Source organism: Coffea eugenioides, chromosome 10, assembly GCF_003713205.1.
Source record: "Coffea eugenioides isolate CCC68of chromosome 10, Ceug_1.0, whole genome shotgun sequence".
In the NCBI taxonomy this organism is placed as follows: domain Eukaryota; kingdom Viridiplantae; phylum Streptophyta; class Magnoliopsida; order Gentianales; family Rubiaceae; genus Coffea; species Coffea eugenioides.
The window spans coordinates 4,056,386-4,075,630 of record NC_040044.1 but is presented as its reverse complement, the minus strand read 5'-3'; the positions used below and the strand labels follow the sequence as shown (position 1 = coordinate 4,075,630).

General features: G+C 37.7%; 3 protein-coding genes across 3 annotated transcripts; 1 reads left to right on the top strand and 2 right to left on the bottom strand.

Annotated features, from left to right (window-relative positions):
• The first annotated feature begins 3,587 nt into the window (after window positions 1–3,587).
• On the top strand, window positions 3,588–8,819 carry LOC113749905 (SUMO-conjugating enzyme SCE1). Its single transcript, XM_027293779.1, has 5 exons — window positions 3,588–3,732; window positions 3,935–4,018; window positions 7,937–8,089; window positions 8,190–8,303; window positions 8,392–8,819. The coding sequence occupies exons 1-5, from the start codon at window positions 3,664–3,666 to the stop codon at window positions 8,452–8,454; spliced, it is 483 nt and encodes a 160-aa protein (XP_027149580.1). The 5' UTR covers window positions 3,588–3,663; the 3' UTR covers window positions 8,455–8,819.
• Window positions 8,820–11,127: 2,308 nt separating this feature from the next.
• LOC113749673 (soyasapogenol B glucuronide galactosyltransferase-like) lies at window positions 11,128–12,904 on the bottom strand. The gene has a single exon (XM_027293496.1). It carries the CDS (start codon window positions 12,850–12,852, stop codon window positions 11,392–11,394), a length of 1,461 nt encoding a protein of 486 aa, XP_027149297.1. The 5' UTR covers window positions 12,853–12,904; the 3' UTR covers window positions 11,128–11,391.
• A 2,219-nt stretch (window positions 12,905–15,123) lies between these two features.
• On the bottom strand, window positions 15,124–19,245 carry LOC113749274. The gene has a single exon (XM_027292959.1). It carries the CDS (start codon window positions 19,243–19,245, stop codon window positions 15,124–15,126), a length of 4,122 nt encoding a protein of 1,373 aa, XP_027148760.1.

The window sequence follows — 19,245 nt, the reverse complement described above, 5'->3', positions numbered from 1 at the left end:
ATTTGATCATTTCCCAAAACCCAACTCTCTCTTTAATTTTACCTAAATATCAAATCATTAGTACCATAATTAAATCAAGATTTCCTTTCGGTTCAATACCGCGGCTCTGTTAATCAGTGCACTCAATTCTAAGTACATTGGCATAGATTATGGTTTGTCACAGCAAGAATGATTTATATACATATATATATCTATCCCTTTGCGATGCCAGAGTCTGTAGCAACGCAATCATATCGCTGTGGCCCTCTTGCACTCTCAAAGCATTTATGCAATCCGATTGTGGTTCTTTGATTTTGTCTTCCATCATTCCTTGTCTTTGGATCAAAACTGCAACCCCCTTTTTAGACCTTTCTTTACATTCATCTCCAGGCATCAAAAGTTTTGTGGACATGTCATGTGCCTTATTGCAAATGGTCATCATATGGGTCTGGCTCCAAGATGCACCTTCGTACTAATTATCCAAGGGGTCAAAACTCGAGGAAAAACACGTTAGTGCAAAAATATGTGCAATCTACTCCGATCGAGCCCCTTTTAGCTTTTAGGCATGTACAAATTACTAGTCTTTGGATCTTATTCTTGGGAAAATTACTAGAATGTTCAATGGATGTATGTATTCATGAATTCGCAAAATATCTACGATCTAAGAAAAGGAACTTTGGTCAAGGTTCATGAGTTTCGTTTAAAACATGATGAACTAGCTGTAAATTTCCGAACCATACACAAGGATTAAGGACCACAAGAGGAAGCAAATGTCACAATCGTTTAGTGGCTTTGCCACTTGCATGGCACAAAATGTTTAAATGAGAGCTCCTAACGCAGGACTTCTTAGAACACGTTCGTGTGTATCATCTGCAAAAAAAATAACTGAATGGCGAAAAATGATACATCATAGTTTACTATTCTGAACAATCGTTTAAATCTTTGCAATGCCTATGAAGCCATAGTGACAGTACTGACAGAATTAATAACTGAAATTTATACGATGGGCTTCTTCTTGGGGCAATTGGTGGAGCTTCTCAAATGTACACAATATGCTGCTGCAATAGTGTAGAGCCCGACACCCTAGATGCCGATATACCCTAGGCAAAAGAACCACCATGCAGGACTTCGGCGATCATGAGAATTTTTTTTTTTTTTTTTTTATATAGGAAAAAGCTTGGATTGGTTCAACTTTAATTATCACCGTAAATGGCGAGTATGCGAATGAGACCATAGACAGGCGTTTTTATCGAGGAAGCAGTCTTGCCAGCTGAATCAACTTTCATTTTTCGTATTCTTTGTAGAGGGAAATGTCTCTTGCCTTCTTAAAATGAATCCACCATTGTATGCAGAAATATATTTTGAGATTCGCGTATCTGAGCCCAATGGACTCGTCCAGGAGCGAAACAAGATAATCAGATACCTGAGTGGTTACTATTGTGGCCCATTCCCATTTGGGGTTGTATACAATACAAATATAATAAAATGATGGGTAAATTGAGTATAACTTCATTTTTACGACAAGGGAAAAAGAGTCTGGATCTAATTTGACTTGTATAAAGTGGATCCTGGCTCGTTATTGAATGAGATAAAGATGGAGTCACACTCAATGGGATTGTCATCCTAAGCTGTGCGTCCTCCTCAGAAATGGACCCGACCCTGGGGAGTTTCCTATTAATAATGTAATTTTTAGAAAAAAAAAAATCAGAGGCTGACGTAATTTTTAGAGTTACATACACATATAAGTCATTTATAGTGTTTTAATATAAATTAATCTCTTAATTCGATACTATTAACCTTGTTTTTTAATTTTAAATATATCTAACCTGAAAAGTGAACAAACATCCTCTCAATTTATAAAAAAAAAAAAAAAAAAAAAAAATTTGAGGCGTTTTCATTGTATCTGTGATGCCATAATTGTGCGACGTCTGAACTCGTTAGTCCACCTTTGGGTTTGATAACCATAAGGCATATTACTCATGTGATGATCAAGACAGAAAGATGATCAATTACATCACCTAGCCAGCTAATGTGACCGTACAATTACGTCATCATCATCTTTGGTTTTTTGCCCTTTTTTCTATTTTATTTCTTATAGCTACCGAAACTTGTAATAATTTGTGTTTCTTCCTCTTGATGCCTTGCTTACTGGCAAAACTTTCACCCTTCTCCATTGGAAGCCCGACAATATAAGCATGAAAGTGCAGTTATGAGGTCTAATGGCTTATTGCTCTTTTTTTTTTTTTTTTTCTTTGCTGATGCAAGGGCTATCCTGATTTACGCCAAACTAATTTCCTTGCAGTGATGCAGAGTCCGTCCCAAAGTATATCACATGATAACAAGCGATGATTGAAACGGTGATCTCCAAATAAAGATTTAGAGAGCCAATCAGCAAACTACCCGTTTGACGGTTTTTAATGATCTATTACTCATCTTCATATTATCTTGTCACACCTCTCGCCTAAAAATTTCATGCATGAATAGTAATCTCCCAATTTAAAAAAAAAAAAAAAAAAAAAAGGGAAAAATTAAACAGAACCATTATAATCACAAGCAAAATATGCTAACCGGTAAAGTGATGTCAAGAATGTGGTCAAACACTTTAAGTTCCAAATGATCTAGTCCACTAAGTGATGTTATCTTCTTCGGTTGTCACGTCAATTCATTTATATGTTGTACAATTAAAGTATTTAATAATATTTCAAATAATCCCATATCGAACACTTTTTCTGTTCTTATGAATACATAATACTCAGAAGAAGTGAAGAAATTCAGGAGTACTGAATCTACATAATTTATCAGAAGACTATTAAAGGTACCCAAAGGAATGGTAATTACATCATATTCAATTCTTTTTTTTTTTTCTAACATCGTCTAGTCAACAACTAGTTAAGATTTGCTCGCCATTTTTTGGTATAACTATAAAATTACTCTGCGGTGGTCTATATCGGCAAATATATGCACTAATAACTCTGATTAGTTTCACAAGTTAATTTACTACATGTGCATCACTGCAATTTGTATGTTTTTTTTTTTAACATACACATGACTATGCTTAATATTTTTTATCTTTAATAGATGCACATTCTACTTAATTTTGCAGTTGTAAAGTAATTTAAAAGAGCACTCAAGACTAATTACAAAATAGAAGTTGGTGTTAACAAGAAAAGACTCAATGGGAAAATAAAGAATAATTCAAGATAAATGAAAAAGCATCTTATTCATTTAAAAGCTTTTTAAAATTCTTCTTATAAAAAAAGTTTTTTTTTTTATTTTTTGGTGCCAATCAAAACAACACATCTACTTTCATTTTTTCCATGTAAAATTGTTACATCTTGGAAGTTAAATAAGTCAATTAAATCTTGGATGGCAAATAGGAGTAGTTATACAACTCTACACTAGAAAGTAGATTCCTAGATGATACATTGCATAGAAAAAGGAAACTTTAAAGAGCATGAAATTTCAATAGAATATAAACCTCAAGGGCTTAAAAAGCAAATATACTAATTTACTTGTCGTTTACCCTAGCACTAAAACAAAAAGCAACTAGTATTTTAAAAAAAGCAATTGTCCGCATTACTAACTGACGAAATAATCCGCTTATAAAATTGGTTGAAGAGTCAGAGAAAGAGAAGTAGAAGAAGAAAAGGATAGCCCAGAAAGAAGAGGAGAGGGAAGAAAAAAATGTCAGGAGGAATAGCCCGTGGCCGTCTCGCTGAGGAACGCAAGGCCTGGCGCAAAAATCATCCGCATGTCAGTCCCTCTTTCAATTTGCTATAATTTTTTTTGCTGGGTTTATCGTTTCTTTTATTTTTTTTGTTTGTTGCATATATTACTGGGTTTTCGTTGTGCTTGATTATTTTCTATGCAGAAGTTTTTGGAAAGGAATATTTCTTGTCTTTGCAGGAGGAGAATTGGTTTTCGTTTTTTCATTTTCTCACGTATGTCTTTGCAGGGTTTTGTGGCAAAGCCAGAGTCCGGTGCTGATGGGTCCGTCAATTTGATGGTGTGGCATTGCACCATCCCTGGGAAGGCTGGGGTAAGTCTCCTGCATTTTTATCTTTTCCTTTTTGAATTGAGAATTCCCTTTTGCAAGTGTCGATTTTTTCGTTGTGCTTCAAATATTTAATAGAGTTATACAAATAAACTGCCAAAAAAAGAGACATTTCTTATTGTATGTGGCGTGGCCCTTTCCATTTTATAAGGAGATGATGTGGTTGAGAAAATTTATGTGCTTTTGTATTAAGGGTTTTAGGTAATTGCATTATTGGTTTTGAAGTTTTGATTTTTTTTACCTTTTGTGGTGGTGTGATAGTATGAGACAAGGAATTGGTTGAATTAAATTGAATATTTCATGTCTTGATGCGTATATATGATAGAATTGCTCCAGTATTTTTTGGTGATAACACTTAGGAATGTACTTTTTCCAGCAGACACGCATTCTCACCGAATGTATGATTTTGGCTGAGTTGTTTTTGAGTGTGTTAATGGTAGTATGTGTTGTATTTGGCTAATTGTAGTCTTGCTTTCCTTCATGGGGTGTCGACTGCAGTGGTATAATGCGTGATGGGTGATAACTACGAGGTTGCTGATGGTAGGTGTTTCTCTTAAAAATATGGTATTTGCTGAGTACAGTTGAATATTTGAGTATTGGAAAGTAATTAGGTAAAGCACATTTGGGTTCTACTTTCGAATATTACCATATCATTACGAGGATCTGACGTATGTAAGCCTTATATCTGCATTGTTATCGTGTTTTCTTTTTTAAAAGTATTGCGCTTTTAAGGTAATGACAAATTCTTGTGCTTATCCAGTTGCAGCTTAGATATGAATGAGATCTTTAACTAAGCTAGTATGTTGTCTTTTCATTCAGTTTTACGCATTAAAGAGAGAAAATATGTGGTCTGTAGGCGTTGAAAATTCGAAGGAAATGGGAAAATAGTAATTGCTTATAGCCATCAATTTGGGAAATAAGAGTGTGACAAGTAACATACAGATTGGATGGTCGACAATGCTGATGTGAAAAACAACCAACTCCTGCTGCTCTGTATCCGGAGTATTCAGAAATATGTATGCAAGGATCGAAATAGATTTTACGTAATATCTTGGATGGTTTGGTTATGGTGAAAATAAAATTACATTTTCATGTAGAAGTACTCACATCCAACATAATGGAAAATTTCTGCTAAATCAACAAATTTGTGTTGGGATGATTGCCATAGGGGACATATGGAGGACTTCTGAGGTGGAAATTAAATTGGGAAAAGAGGTTCAAAAATAAATTACAAAGGAAAAAAAAGTAAAGATTGCTTTTGCAAGTATAAAGAAAAATAGAGGCAGAAGATAGTGGAAAAATCTTCAACAAATTTCTGGATCATTACGAACATCAACTCTTTGTTAAGGCAAGAACAGTAAAATGGCTGAGACAAATATTATATTTGCTAGGCTGACCTTTAAATCTGATGACATGAAATTCTTTGCAACTAGATCCTTAATTGTTGATCTAATACCCTCAACCTTTTTTTTTTAAAAAAAATCTACACCAACACTTTAGGAGAAAGCTTGTGTGATCTTTCAGAGGGCACTGAAGTGGCAGGACAAGTGAAATGGTTCATGTTGTTTTTACGAGCACTCAAAAGTGGATGAGCCACTAAGGCAGCAGAATTATCTTCATCATAGTAAAGGTGAAACGGTGGTTAGTATAGTTTTGAGACCACCTATAATCAGAGGTGCAGCTAGTGATACTGAAAGTGACAAAAGTTTAGGAATATAGTTTCTGTGGAAATCTTCATTTGCCTCAAGTCGGGAAATGTGCCGTCCCTTATCTGGGATTTCCCTAGGGGTTTGCTATGAGAAGTTTGGTGGGTATATCACTTTTGGATGGAATGAGGATGCCTAATGTTGGAATCTTTTAGATTGAGCTTGGGAATCTCAATGAATTTTACAAACATTCTGAGTGATTTTATCAGAAGCATGTGATTATGAAGCATTTATGGCATTAATAAGTTAACTATAGGACCATAACATATTGTATAGGCATATCCTAGACTAGAAACTTCTGTCAATTGTTATAGAAATGGATGAAAGATAGAGGAAGGTGAAAGCTAGTGCTATCAGAGGGAAATTTTGGAAATACTGCCAGACCTCTTCCTCTGATTTTTCAGCCTTTTTGCCCATAGTTGAACTTCTTAGGAAGCAATTTCCAACAAATATAGCAGGTTAGAAAGCTATTACTGGTGAAATCCTACGTCAGCCAAGTGAACTCATAGGCATGAGTGAGGAGTTGCAATGACCTCTTATTATTATTATTATTATTATCATCATCATCATCTTTATCATATATGTGTTGGAGGGTTGGTGCTGGTAGAAATAATGATGGGAAAATTGTGATTGTTATGTTGCAAAAGGGAAAAAAAAATTTACTTTTAGGTTCTGTTGAACTGTCGCCCATTGGCAAGCTATAAACAACACTATATGTATTATTGGTGATATGAATTGGTTCATTAAATAAGTTGGCATCCCAAGGTAATATGAATCTCGGGTACTCGAGTTCATGTTAGAGCAGTGTATACTATTGGTCCCCTAGATTAGTTCGCTGTTATGTTGCAAAAGGGAAAAAAAAATTTACTTTTAGGTTCTGTTGAACTGTCGCCCATTGGCAAGCTATAAACAACACTATATGTATTATTGGTGATATGAATTGGTTCATTAAATAAGTTGGCATCCCAAGGTAATATGAATCTCGGGTACTCGAGTTCATGTTAGAGCAGTGTATACTATTGGTCCCCTAGATTAGTTCGCTTCACCTGGGTGATCCAACAAAATGTTGTCCCAGCTAGTCAATATGTACTTTCAAGATGACATGATCTCTTGTTTTCTGTGAAATCAAATCATAAATCTCTATTGATGTGTTGTCTGAGTTCTGAAATTTGTGGCTAAACTAGTGTAATCTATAGCTTATGAAACTTGTGTCATGCTCATGTTCTTTGAAGTTTGATGGCATCCACACAGAGCTGTTGTTCACTACTTTTCTGGTTTGTGTTTGTTAAGGTCTTCTTACAATTTGGTTGAAGTGTTAGTGGTAGACACGCTTTCAATGACTGCAATATATTGCACCTTTTTTCTTTTCCATTTTTTCCACCTAATCTCGATATATTTTGGTGGAGCTGTCATCCATGTAATTTGTATGTTCCCGTTTCCCTTTGGTCTGATAGCTTTATTTTTTCCTTTGGCATGCACTTGGTGATGCTTTTATAGAGATCTAAAGGAACAGAAGCAAGAACTAACCTTTTCATTCTTGCAGACTGACTGGGAGGGTGGCTACTATCCACTCACAATGCACTTTACTGAGGATTACCCCAGTAAACTTCCCAAGTGCAAGTTCCCACAAGGGTTTTTCCACCCCAATGTCTATCCCTCTGGAACAGTGTGTTTGTCGATCCCAATTGGGGTTTTTCCACCCCAATGATCCAACAAAATGTTGTCCCAGCTAGTCAATATGTACTTTCAAGATGACGTGATCTCTTGTTTTCTGTGAAATCAAATCATAAATGTCTATTGATGTGTCATCTGAATTCTGAAATTTGTGGCTAAGCTAGTGTAATCTATAGCTTATCAAACTTGTGTCATGCTCATGTTCTTTGAAGTTTGATGGCATCCACACAGAGCTGTTGTTCACTACTTTTCTGGTTTGTGTTTGTTAAGGTCTTCTTGCAATTTGGTTGAAGTGTTAGTGGTAGACACGCTTTCAATGACTGCAATATATTGCACCTTTTTTCTTTTCCATTTTTTCCCCCTAATCTTGATATATTTTGGTGGAGCTGTCATCCATGTAATTTGCATGTTCCCGTTTTCCTTTGTTCTGATAGCTTTATTTTTTCCTTTGGCATGCACTTGGTGATGCTTTTATAGAGATCTAAAGGAACAGAAGCATGAACTAACCTTTTCATTCTTGCAGACTGACTGGGAGGGTGGCTACTATCCACTCACAATGCACTTTACTGAGGATTACCCCAGCAAACCTCCCAAGTGCAAGTTCCCACAAGGGTTTTTCCACCCCAATGTCTATCCCTCTGGAACAGTGTGTTTGTCGATCCTTAATGAGGATAGTGTGAGTAGTTTTTCTGCTTGCTTATGACCTTTTCGATTTTTTTTTACTGGTTTCTTATATATTGATGAATTACCTGGAGACTTGACTTGTCTTTTACTAGGGATGGCGACCAGCCATTACAGTGAAGCAAATTCTAGTTGGCATCCAGGATCTGCTCGATCAGCCAAACCCTGCTGATCCAGCACAAACTGAGGGCTATCAGATGTATATGCAGGTGCTTTTCATGCTTAAGATTAGATCTTTGGTTTGAGATAGTGTTGTGATGAGCTAAAATACTAAATAAGTCGATATGGCACTTGTAGGAACCTGCTGAATACAAGAGAAGGGTTCGGCAGCAGGCCAAGCAATATCCACCTATTGTTTGATAATAGGCAATTTGTAACTACCTTAGGTGGACAAGTGTCCCTGTTTGATTTTCAGCAACTTGTAATGTTAGTCAGCTGTTTTGTACATGTTCTATCTTTCACTTGGACCCGTCATTAGAATTTGGTGCCCATTCAACTGTCTTTTGGAGGTGTGCATATGTTGTCTTGGTTTTGATTTTAAAACGTCATTGCAAGATGTCATGTCTGGTAGTGACGTATTAAACTCTGGTATCGGATGGAAAAGCTTTAGGTAATATGCTGGTGTTAGGGCCATAAATGGCTTTTTTCTCTTGTGATGATGAGGTTCCTATTCTCAACCTTCCTGTTTATCAGTTTAAGTAATGGCATTAGCTTTAATTTTTTTCCCCCGCTTTGGAACTGATGTGGCGTGAGAATAAAGAAAGAATCACATGGCTTGATGTTCTTAAACTGGAAACCTCTCGTCTTTATGAAAATCAAGTGTATTTTATTGGTTTGCGTAGATGGGATTCCTTTGTGCTTTGCTATGGTAAGAGTGAGAATGCCAGCATTATTGTTCTGTGGTCTTATAATCATATTATGGTCCTGGTGCAATCCTTTTCATATATATGGACGCCAAGATAAGTGTCATGTATGTTGCATTCAAATACAACTGGCATGGCGTTAAGTTTTAGGGTTAATTACATTTACCTCCCTTGAAGTTTGACCAAATAACGAATCGATCCCTGAGATTTGACCAAATAACAGATTCCTCCCCCACACTAACTTCTGTCACTTACAAGTAATGGAAATAGCCAAAAGTCTGAATAATCCTTATTGATTTCCATCAAATTTTTAAGGGTTAATTACATCTACCTCCTTTGTGGTTTGACCAAACTACCATTAAATGCCTGTGGTGTGGTAATATTACAAGTACCTTCTTTTTAAGTAACCCCGTCAAAGATACTTAAATAGAAGTAGTAAAATGTCATAACTTAAATAGAAGTAGTAAAATGTCATATTTACCCTCTCTGTAAAAATTTGTAGTTAGAGAAAACTTACCGTTAAAAAATCGAAGGTGGTTTCAATAATAACAAATTAAACTAAGAGTTTGCTACTTAAATAAAACAGTTTTTAACCAGTATAAAAGAAAAAAATAAAACCAAGCATGTAATACTCAAATTTGATAAAATATGTGCATAAAGGAACAAAAGAAAGAAATTGAAGAAAGAAGGAAAGCCTAGAAAACAAAAAAGAAATTAAAATGTGAAAAGCAAAGAAAGGAATGGAAAAAAAAAGTAGAGTGAAAAAAGGAAACCGACAATTGAGCGATGAAAGAAAATTTATAGAAGCAATGTAAAGGTTCACTCAATCCACCACAAAAGAGTCTCTACAAGTCTGTAACCCTTTGTCGGCCAATAATCTTGTTTGTTGTATTTCCCTTCTCTGCAACTACCACAATCACATCGACCAATCCAGAGACGAGTAAAATCTCAAACTCACTCAAATTGGCAGTGAGGAATTAATGGTTATCAACCAGGATCTGACTTGATTCATGCGGGTATTTAGAGTTCCAAATAATCATTTTTTCAACTCTGGGTTATATCTGTAGTTGGTCATTGGGTTTGATATTATCAAATGGGTTTTTTCTCTGCTTATAACAGAGTTAAAAGGATGGTTGTTATGGGAATAATAGAGATGAGGGCAATTAAATTTCTATAAATTTATTATGATTTTGACAGTGAAAACATGCTCACCAAGAAAATGATCATGAAAGTGGGTATCGATAATATATCTCGATGATTTTGCTGCCATAGTTATGTCAACGGTGGTAAATGGAGTAGGTTAGGTTTTGAAGAAAAGCAACGAAGGGAAGGGAAGGTTATGGATTTAGGGGCAATCTAGGCATTTCATTAAATTTGTATGATGGCATCATTATAATCTTAACAGTCAACAGCAACAGACAAACGGGAGGGGTGTATCTGTTATACATCTTTCAATTTGAGGGACCTTTTTGTAGTTTGTCTAAATTTCAGGGAGTAAATGGTAATTTGGTTAAACCTCAGGGGAGGTAAATGTAATTAACCCAAAGTTTTAAGACGATGAGAGACGCAGGCAGTATATAACTTATGTTACATGGCATGGCGTTTAGTAATTAGTCGCCTATTAAATTTCTGCTTGATGTAAGTGTTCCCTTATTAATATCATTAATCTTTGGAAGCCGGCTTTCCAGATCAATTTTTGATGAAAAGCGGTACAATTTCACTGGGTCTTGTTCAAGACAGACAGAACCAGTAGTGCTCCTATAAGTAAGACTCTCCAGGTGACGAAGACACTTTCACCAAACAGTAAGCAACAGTAATTGAGTACAACGTTCTCAGCTTTTCAGAACAAACACCACCGATTAGCTGCGTGCTTAAATTAATTTCTTCTTATTCTGAAATTTGAGTGCGGAATCGGCTTCTTGTTCAGTTGTTTGTTTGCCAGAGATAGTATGGTATCAACTGTTTCCTGACGGGCCTCGGAGTTTCTTGTTTTTTGCGCGTTCTAGCTTCTGTCATTCAAGTTTATGGTGATTCAAGTTACCAGAGATGACTTCACTGCAGTTGACATCAAATCTGCAGATCAACAGTGAACCGACCCACTTGAATATGTATGCATTCTTTCTGCCCCATTTTCCCACTTGAATATACAAGTATTCTGCCCACATTTTCCAGTTTACAAAATTTCATTTGAGGATCACAGTAGTAGCAACGGATAACTAACAGTTGACATCGAATTTGAAGATCAGTAGCGAACTGACCAACTTGATTATGCATGCATTCTGCCAAATTACAAAATTTTCGTGGGAAGATCATAGTAGCAGTATGGATAACTAACTGTTGACATCAATAGCGAACTGGCCAACATGAGTACTTGTGTATTCAGCCACGTCAAAAATTTTTATTCGAAGATCATAGCCAGTAGTATTGATGATAACTAACTATTGACACTAAAAGCACATGATTTTAATGCATCAATCAAATCAAGCAGATTTTGATAGGATGATCCACCTTCTTCCACAGCCCTCTTTGCCAACGCTGCCATCTCCCTTGCCCTGTCTCTGATCTCCTGACTTTCTTCAGAGCTGCTCATCAATCGGTTTATTGCTGCCTGTATCTGTTCCGATTCCACCAAAGGATCCTCTATGATCGGACTTGCGTGATAATGATCTGCCCCAACACTGACTCCTACTTTTAGAACCTCGAGAAGAAGTTTCTCGTTGTAAAACTGCTCAGCAAACAATGGCCACGAAATCAATGGCACTCCAGCAGTCATAGCTTCCATCGTTGAGTTCCAACCGCAATGAGTCATAAACCCTCCAATTGCTGGATGGTTTAAGATCTTTAACTGAGGCGCCCAACCCCTGATGATCAAACCTTTGTTTCCTTTGGTTATTCTTTCTTCAAAACCATCTGGCAGCCAGCTTTCTTGTTGACCATCGGGGTTACTTTCCCTCTTCCTGACGACCCAAATAAACGGTTGGTTCAAAGCCTCAAGAGCAATTGCAATTTCATGCAGTTGTGCGTCGCCGAATTTCGCTATACTTCCGAATGAAACGTACAGGACTCGGTTGGGGGCCTGAGTATCGAGCCAGTTTAAGCAACCGTCCTTCCCATCAGCAGAATTATCAGTTTTCTCCTTGTTGGAGAAGTAGAAAAGAGGGCCAATGGTCCAATATTTTGTCCCTTTCACCTTTCCGAAGTAATCAGCATATTGAGGTTCAAACTCGTAAACGGTGTCAAAAGCCGAGCCAAAGCTCCTCAGCGCTGATGCTCTTACTTTCCTTAACACCTCAGCAAGCGGAGTTTCGGTCTTCATATGGTCCTCCAGTTGAGACCTTTTCATCTCGATCCTGTCCGGTAAACCAGGGATCAAGAACCTCTCAGAATCTGACTTAACAGACTTATGAGGCTCATACTCCCGCAAGCTGTGGGGCAAACAGTGAGAGATGAAGTTGTTCGGATAGAACAAGATTCTCGGTATCTTCAGCTTCTCGGCTAAATCAACTGTCCAAGGATAGAACATGTCCGAGATAATACAGTGAGGACTCAGTTCTTCAATAAATTCTTCCATTGCAGTCTGGAGCTGCATCACGCCCATGTATACTTTCCACAAAATTTCCGTTGTGGTGGCCGCGCTGAAGTTCTCAATTCCTTCAGGTATTCCCAATTCAGCTGATGGAAATTTCAAGTTGTGGACGGAGATGTCGTGGCCTAATCCAGTGGCATGATCGATGAAGGATTGAAACAAGACCGCGTTGTACTTGCTGGTGAGGATTGTAACCTTGACGCCCTGGGCGGCAAAGAGCCTGGCAACATTAACCAGAGGAATCATATGGCTTGGTGCGAAGTATGGGAGAAATAGCGCATGAAGTTTGGCAGCGTCCACCGAAGCCATGGTGAGAGGAACTAAGACAGTAGTCCTGCTGGAGAAGGGTCGAAAATTGTTCTTGTCGAGTTGAACTTTAACAGGTTATGATGTGAAATGAAATGTACTTGACTTGAATTTTCTCTGTGGTTCTGACACTGACAAACAACAGGGAGCTGGCATCCATCCATCAAAAGGCAACGCCGTTTAATAGCCTGTAGAAATGGTCTCCACATTTATTTTTCTGGCGCAAGAAACGAAGTGGAATTGGCGCTCTTTGTCGCTTTGTTGCGCGCATGCAATGTGAGCTGCATCATCGTCAGATAACACGTACGAAGACGTGCACGTTGAATATACGTTGTTTTAACCTTGACGGGTTAATTTATAAAGGATTTTTTCTAACGCATTAATACACCAGATATTTATATAACCTATCATGCGTGTGTATATATATATATGTTAATAATAATTATTTTCTTAATATTTATATATTTTTTAATTTAATTTTTACTTACTCTCTCTCTTATATTTATTTTAATTTATTTAATTAATCTTATATTTTTAAAAATATAACACAGCCGTTAGACAGACAAACTGATTTATAAAATCTAGAAAAATGTTCCTACGGATCATCCGAGAGTTCGGATCCCACTAGAAAATGTTCCTAACTCCTTACACACACTTCTTATTATTATTTATATTAATTAACGCACGAATCAAACCGGATTTACGTATCTAAAGAGATCGTCGTACAACAAATATCCCTTCTCCTATCTTTTTTATTTTTTAAAGATGTCTTTTGTTCTGATTAAGACTTGTTCAAGTCCTTTGGGAAAAAAAAACGACTTGTACAAGTCTGATGGAAAAATTAGCTAACAATGAAAAAAAAAAAATCTGAGTACATAGGAATCATTGATCTCCTTCTCCCAAAAAATTTCTTTTAGATTATAACTCAGTCAAAAAGTTTACAAATAATTTTAAGGTTTTGAGATTTACCAATTAAATCAAGAAAAGAGATGAATGGTTCAAACGAATTCTAATTGATTATAGAAGCAATTTAGAAAAAAAAAAATTCCTCATGATGAGAAATGAGATCTTTTTCAAGGGATCATTTCATAAATCCGTTCCATTTGGCAAGTTGGTTTTGCAAGATTGGAGCCTCTGTTCCTATTCCAGCAAGGACTGTGATTGGCAACAAGCAATTTTTTATTTTTTGGGTTTGAAGGCCTTGGTTTAGTAGTTAATATTCAGGGTGATTGGGAACAAGCGACTCGTGGTTGAGAAGGCCTTGGTTTAGTAGTTAATATTGAGCCTCAGAACATAAGAGTTCTAAATTCTAATCCCCTGTGCCTTCTCGTTTTTTGAATCTCACTCTTCCCCTGTTAGAAAACAATTTTAAGAAAAAAAGGAAAGAATTGGATTGGATGATAAAGTGAGAGAGATTACAAATAAGAAATCTTAAGTTGAACACCTCTCACTTTAAATAAATAAATAAAAAAAATGATAAGCTTTGGCTTTTATTGCGTCTTATGATGCATTTGATAAAACTGAAATTTGAAATTTGAATCCATTAAATTATGAATTATTAAGTATTAATCTATTACATTTGAGTGCATATCACATTTAGTGATAAAGTGAATAACTTATCACTTAATTTTTGGAGCAAGTTTTACCCAAGAAATTCAGTGCCAATTAATTAATTAAGATGCTCAATTTTTGGTTATCTAACGATCGAAATATGTTAAGATCTGAATTCATTAAATTTAAATGTTGAATTGAATTATTAAACAGTACCTTACTCTCTGGAGCAAGTGTTTTGGCTGTAATCTAAAATGCAAGAAGTTTGGTAGAGCGTAATGTAATCCAAAGTTGGACATTGCATGTGTCGTGTGCTGTTTACTGTTACCTGCAATGTAAAGCTAACATTTTTGTCATTGCGATGCCTGCAAGGGTTTAGGACTTTGAAACATTCATCATTTAATTTAGCAGATTATTCCTGTGATTTTGACAAATGGGTTAATGAAAATGAAAGAAAATAACTTCGGCACTAAAGTCTAATCCAGACTAGAGGATATGGATCGCAGTAACGCGTAGCCCAGGGCATGAAATGTTATTCACCATGTCTTTGGACCAGATAAGGAGCCCAGGCCACGATTTGACATGCGTATTGTTTGCTACTTTGATGGGCTTGGGCTCGAGCAGAACTCGTTTATTTCAGTTTTTGCCTTCGAAAGTAACCAAACAGTTCAATTTTTTTTATTTTTTTTTTCCAAAACGGTAACAGCTTCCATTAAAATCAAATTACATAGTTTGAGCAACTGCTCTTACATCTTGCTTGGCTAAGTTTACTAACCAAACTGGGAAAGACTCTTCCCACTCTATATCACTTGTCACTTGAATGGCAAATTTTGCCAAATGATGACCCACACGGTTTCCTTCCCTTTTGATAAAGGAAAAGGAACATGTATCAAACTGGCTTCCCAATTTCAGGACATCTTCTATGATTGCTCCCACTTTCGGCTCCTTTCTACAACCTGTCCTGATCCCATCCACCACTCCCTTACAATCTGACTGAACCTCAATCCTCCTCCATCCCATTGTTCTGGCTTTAATGAGGGCTGTTCGAATTGCAGTAGCTTCCTCCACCATAGCTTCAGTGTGTCTGTCACCACTGCCAGCCCAAGCTCCCAGAATCCCTCCATCTGTTTGTCGTGCAACCACTCCCCACCCTACTCTCCCATTCGCTGTGCTCAGAGCTGCATCCACATTTAGCTTAACAACCCCCATAGTTGGAGGCAGCCATTCTGTTGATGCTTTTTGCTGGTTCCTTTTCTCCACCTCATCCTCTCGATCCATCCGCTGTGCAGCCTCATATTCATTCCATTCTTGGACTGCCTTCATCACTACTTTCCCTGGGCAACCTTCCTCACTATTAAACTGAACCCTATTCCTAGACTTCCAAATTTGCCATAGTAGATTCACTGTGAGACAAATGTGCTCCTTTCCTGCATCTCTCTCCCTAGCCTCCATTAAACTGTTCCACCATAGCCAGAAACTCTTCCTAAACTCCACTAGTCCATCCCACTGCATTGGTGAAGCTTTCCAAATCAACTCTGCATGTTTACAGAAGAAAAACATATGTTCCAGAGTTTCAGGTTGCTCCCCACAGCAAGCACATAGCTCAGAACCTTTCCCAACCCTCCTTTTGATCACCTCGTTTACCGGCAATATATTGTGCAGTCCTTTCCATATAAAGTGCTTAAGTTTATATTTCATATTCAGGCTCCATAGAAACTTCCATACCTCAGTTCCCTGCTCATTTCTGCTACTCCTTCCTTGCTGCACCACTACTCCTGCCCCCTCTTGTTGCATCTCCTTAGCCACCATGTAACCTGACCTTACTGAGTATTCCCCATTCTTGCTATAAGGCCATATGAGTTTATCCTTCCCTCCATATAAGCTTAAAGGGGTAGCCAGGATCCGTTTACAATCTTCTGCATTAAAGATTTCATGTACTACTGCCTTATTCCATTCACCATTCTGTATTAGCTCCTGCACCATTTGTATTTGACACTCTGGTGGTCTTACAGTTGTTACTTTGCCATAACCCCTATCTAACAGCCATCTATCCTTCCATATATTAACAGTACCACCATCTCCTATTCGTTTCCTCGCCCCTCTTTCCAGTATCCCCCTTGCACTAACCATACTCTTCCACATCCATGAATCCGAATTTCTGTTTTTCATTTTCCATATCGACTCTCCCTTGAAATATTTCCCTCTCAGAACCTTGCTCACCAGCAAATTTGGTTTAGTTATCACCCTCCACAACTGTTTTGCTAACATGGCTTTATTAAACTCTTGTAAATCCCTGAAGCCCAACCCTCCCTTACCTTTTACCTCAGTTAATTTCTGCCACCCCATCCAATGGATTCGTTTTTCATCTTCCTTACTCCCCCACCAGAATTTGGCCATATCCCTGCTAATATCTTTACACAGTCCAATAGGTAGCCTGCAACAATTCATAGCATAGTTTGGCATTGCCATAGCCACTGCCTTTAGCAACACCTCTTTACCTGCTTGACTTAACAACTTCTCCTTCCATCCCTGAATTCTATTGTTCACTCTATCCCTTATATAGCTGAAAACTTGTGCCTTAGACCTTCCAATTAATATAGGGAGCCCCAGGTATTTACTTTGCCTTACATGTTTCATTCCCCCCAACTCATCTAGGACCTCCCCAATACAGCTTGCTTCTGTATTTTTGCTAAAAAACACAGAAGATTTCTCTATGTTAATATACTGTCCAGAAGCCTTCCCATAGATCTCCAACAGTTGCCTCACTCTTCCTGCTTCTTCCTTTGTTGCTCTACAGAAAATCAAAGTGTCATCTGCAAACAAAAGATGTGAGAGGGCAGGACTAGCAGGCGCAATTTTCAGCCCTGAGATCCTGTGTTCTCGCATGGCTGTATTTAGCAGCCTAGACAAGCCCTCAGAAACCAGTAGGAACAAATATGGAGATAGTGGATCCCCTTGTCTGAGTCCTCTATAAGGCCTAACCAGTCCTCTTTTCTCCCCATTTATATTGAAACTATATGACACAGAGGATATACACTTAAGGATCCAACTGATCCAGGTAGAGCAGAACCCCATTTTGGCCATGATCTTTTCCAGGAACCCCCACTCTACCCTATCGTAAGCTTTTGCCATATCTAGCTTAAGGGCCATAAAAGCATTTGAACCTCCCCTCCTATTGTTCAAACAGTGTATGAATTCATGAACTATCATAATATTATCAATTATATGCCTTCCAGGAATAAAAGCTGACTGGTTAGAACTAACACAACAATTCAAGAATGGCTTGACCCTATTAACCAGAATCTTAGAAATGACTCTATAGATCACGTTACACAAACTAATGGGTCTGAAGTGAGAAACTAAAGTAGGAACATCAATTTTTGGAATCAAAGTGATACATGTTTCATTAATGGCTTTGAGCAGATTACCAGAATGGAAAAAACTAGAGATAGCAGCAATCACATCTTTTTTAACTATGTGCCAAAACTTTTGAAAGAAGACAGAACTCATACCATCAGGACCTGGAGCTTTGTTAGGATGCAAGGAGAAAACTGCTTTTTTGACCTCCAATTCTGTTATTGGTCTGATGAGTTGTGAATTCATGTGGTCAGTAATAACCTGTGGGATACACTGGAAGATTGATGTAGATGCCTCAGGGTTGGATGAAGTAAAGAGGTTCCCAAAATATCCAGTTATCTCACCCAACACTTCCTCTTCACTGTCACACCAGCCACCCCCTTCTTTCTGCAGAGTAGTAATGGTGTTTCTCTTCCTTCTTCCTGCCACTACTGCATGAAAAAAACTGGTATTTTTATCTCCCTCCCTCAACCAGTTGACTCTTGCCTTTTGCCCCCAGAATAATTCCTCTTGTCTATATGCTTCGGCTAGTAATCTTTTTAGCTCACAAATTCTTTGTTTCCTGTCCTGCACCTCACTCTCTCTTAGCTCCTTGATCTCTTTCTTTATTTTATCTATATCGTTCCTAGCATTGCTCTTCAAACTCCTATTCCAACTCAGCAATGCTACCCTACACTCCTTTATTCTGTTTTTGAGCTGATAGAACCTTGACCCCACCTGCTCCCTCTCCCATGCCTTTTTAACCACCCCATTCACCTCCTGATACTGCAACCATCTTCTGTCAAAATAAAACCTTCTCCTCCACTTTCTTCCTGATGGCTCAGTGTGCAGTAACAACATACAATGATCAGACGCCTCATTGTGTATATGACAGCATTTTGCCTTTTCAAATTTTCTCCTCCAAGCCCTGCTACCTAGCATTCTATCCAGCCTCTCTTTCACTTCCCCCTCCTTATCCCAATTATTACTCCAAGTCCACGGCTTACCCTCAAACCCAATATCTATTAATTCATTTGTCCTAATAAAATCCCTAAACTGTTTAAAGCTCCTCTCAGGTCTCAGTAGCCCTCCCCACTTTTCATCATTACTCAATATATCATTCATATCCCCAGCAAGCAACCATCTGTTTCCCCACAAAGCTCTTCTACTCTCAATAATTTTCCACTGTTTCTCCCTAATAGCATCATCCACGTTAGCATATATACACACCAGCCACCAGGAGATCTTTCTACTCAGGTCCTCAATGCATAGCTCAATAGTGAAGTCCGTATATAAAACTCTTTTGATCTGAACATCTTTCCTCCACATCACAGCCAAGCCTCCAGATCTCCCTATCGGGTCTACTACAAACAAGCTATCAAACTTCAGCTTCATTTTTAGTTTATTCATATAGCACTTCTTATTTTTGGTTTCAGACAAGAATATAATTTCTGGGAAGTGGAGTCTATTCACCTCCTCAATCTGGGAAACTGTCAAGGGTCTTCCCAT

Coding starts and splice junctions, on each gene's coding strand:
- LOC113749905 (XM_027293779.1), top strand. CDS start 3,664: ATGTCAGGAGGAATAGCCCGTGGCCGTCTCGCTGAGGAACGCAAGGCC. Junction 3,733..3,934: donor GGCGCAAAAATCATCCGCAT/GTCAGTCCCTCT, acceptor ATGTCTTTGCAG/GGTTTTGTGGCAAAGCCAGA. Junction 8,304..8,391: donor GCTATCAGATGTATATGCAG/GTGCTTTTCATG, acceptor TGGCACTTGTAG/GAACCTGCTGAATACAAGAG.
- LOC113749673 (XM_027293496.1), bottom strand. CDS start 12,852: ATGGCTTCGGTGGACGCTGCCAAACTTCATGCGCTATTTCTCCCATAC.
- LOC113749274 (XM_027292959.1), bottom strand. CDS start 19,245: ATGGGAAGACCCTTGACAGTTTCCCAGATTGAGGAGGTGAATAGACTC.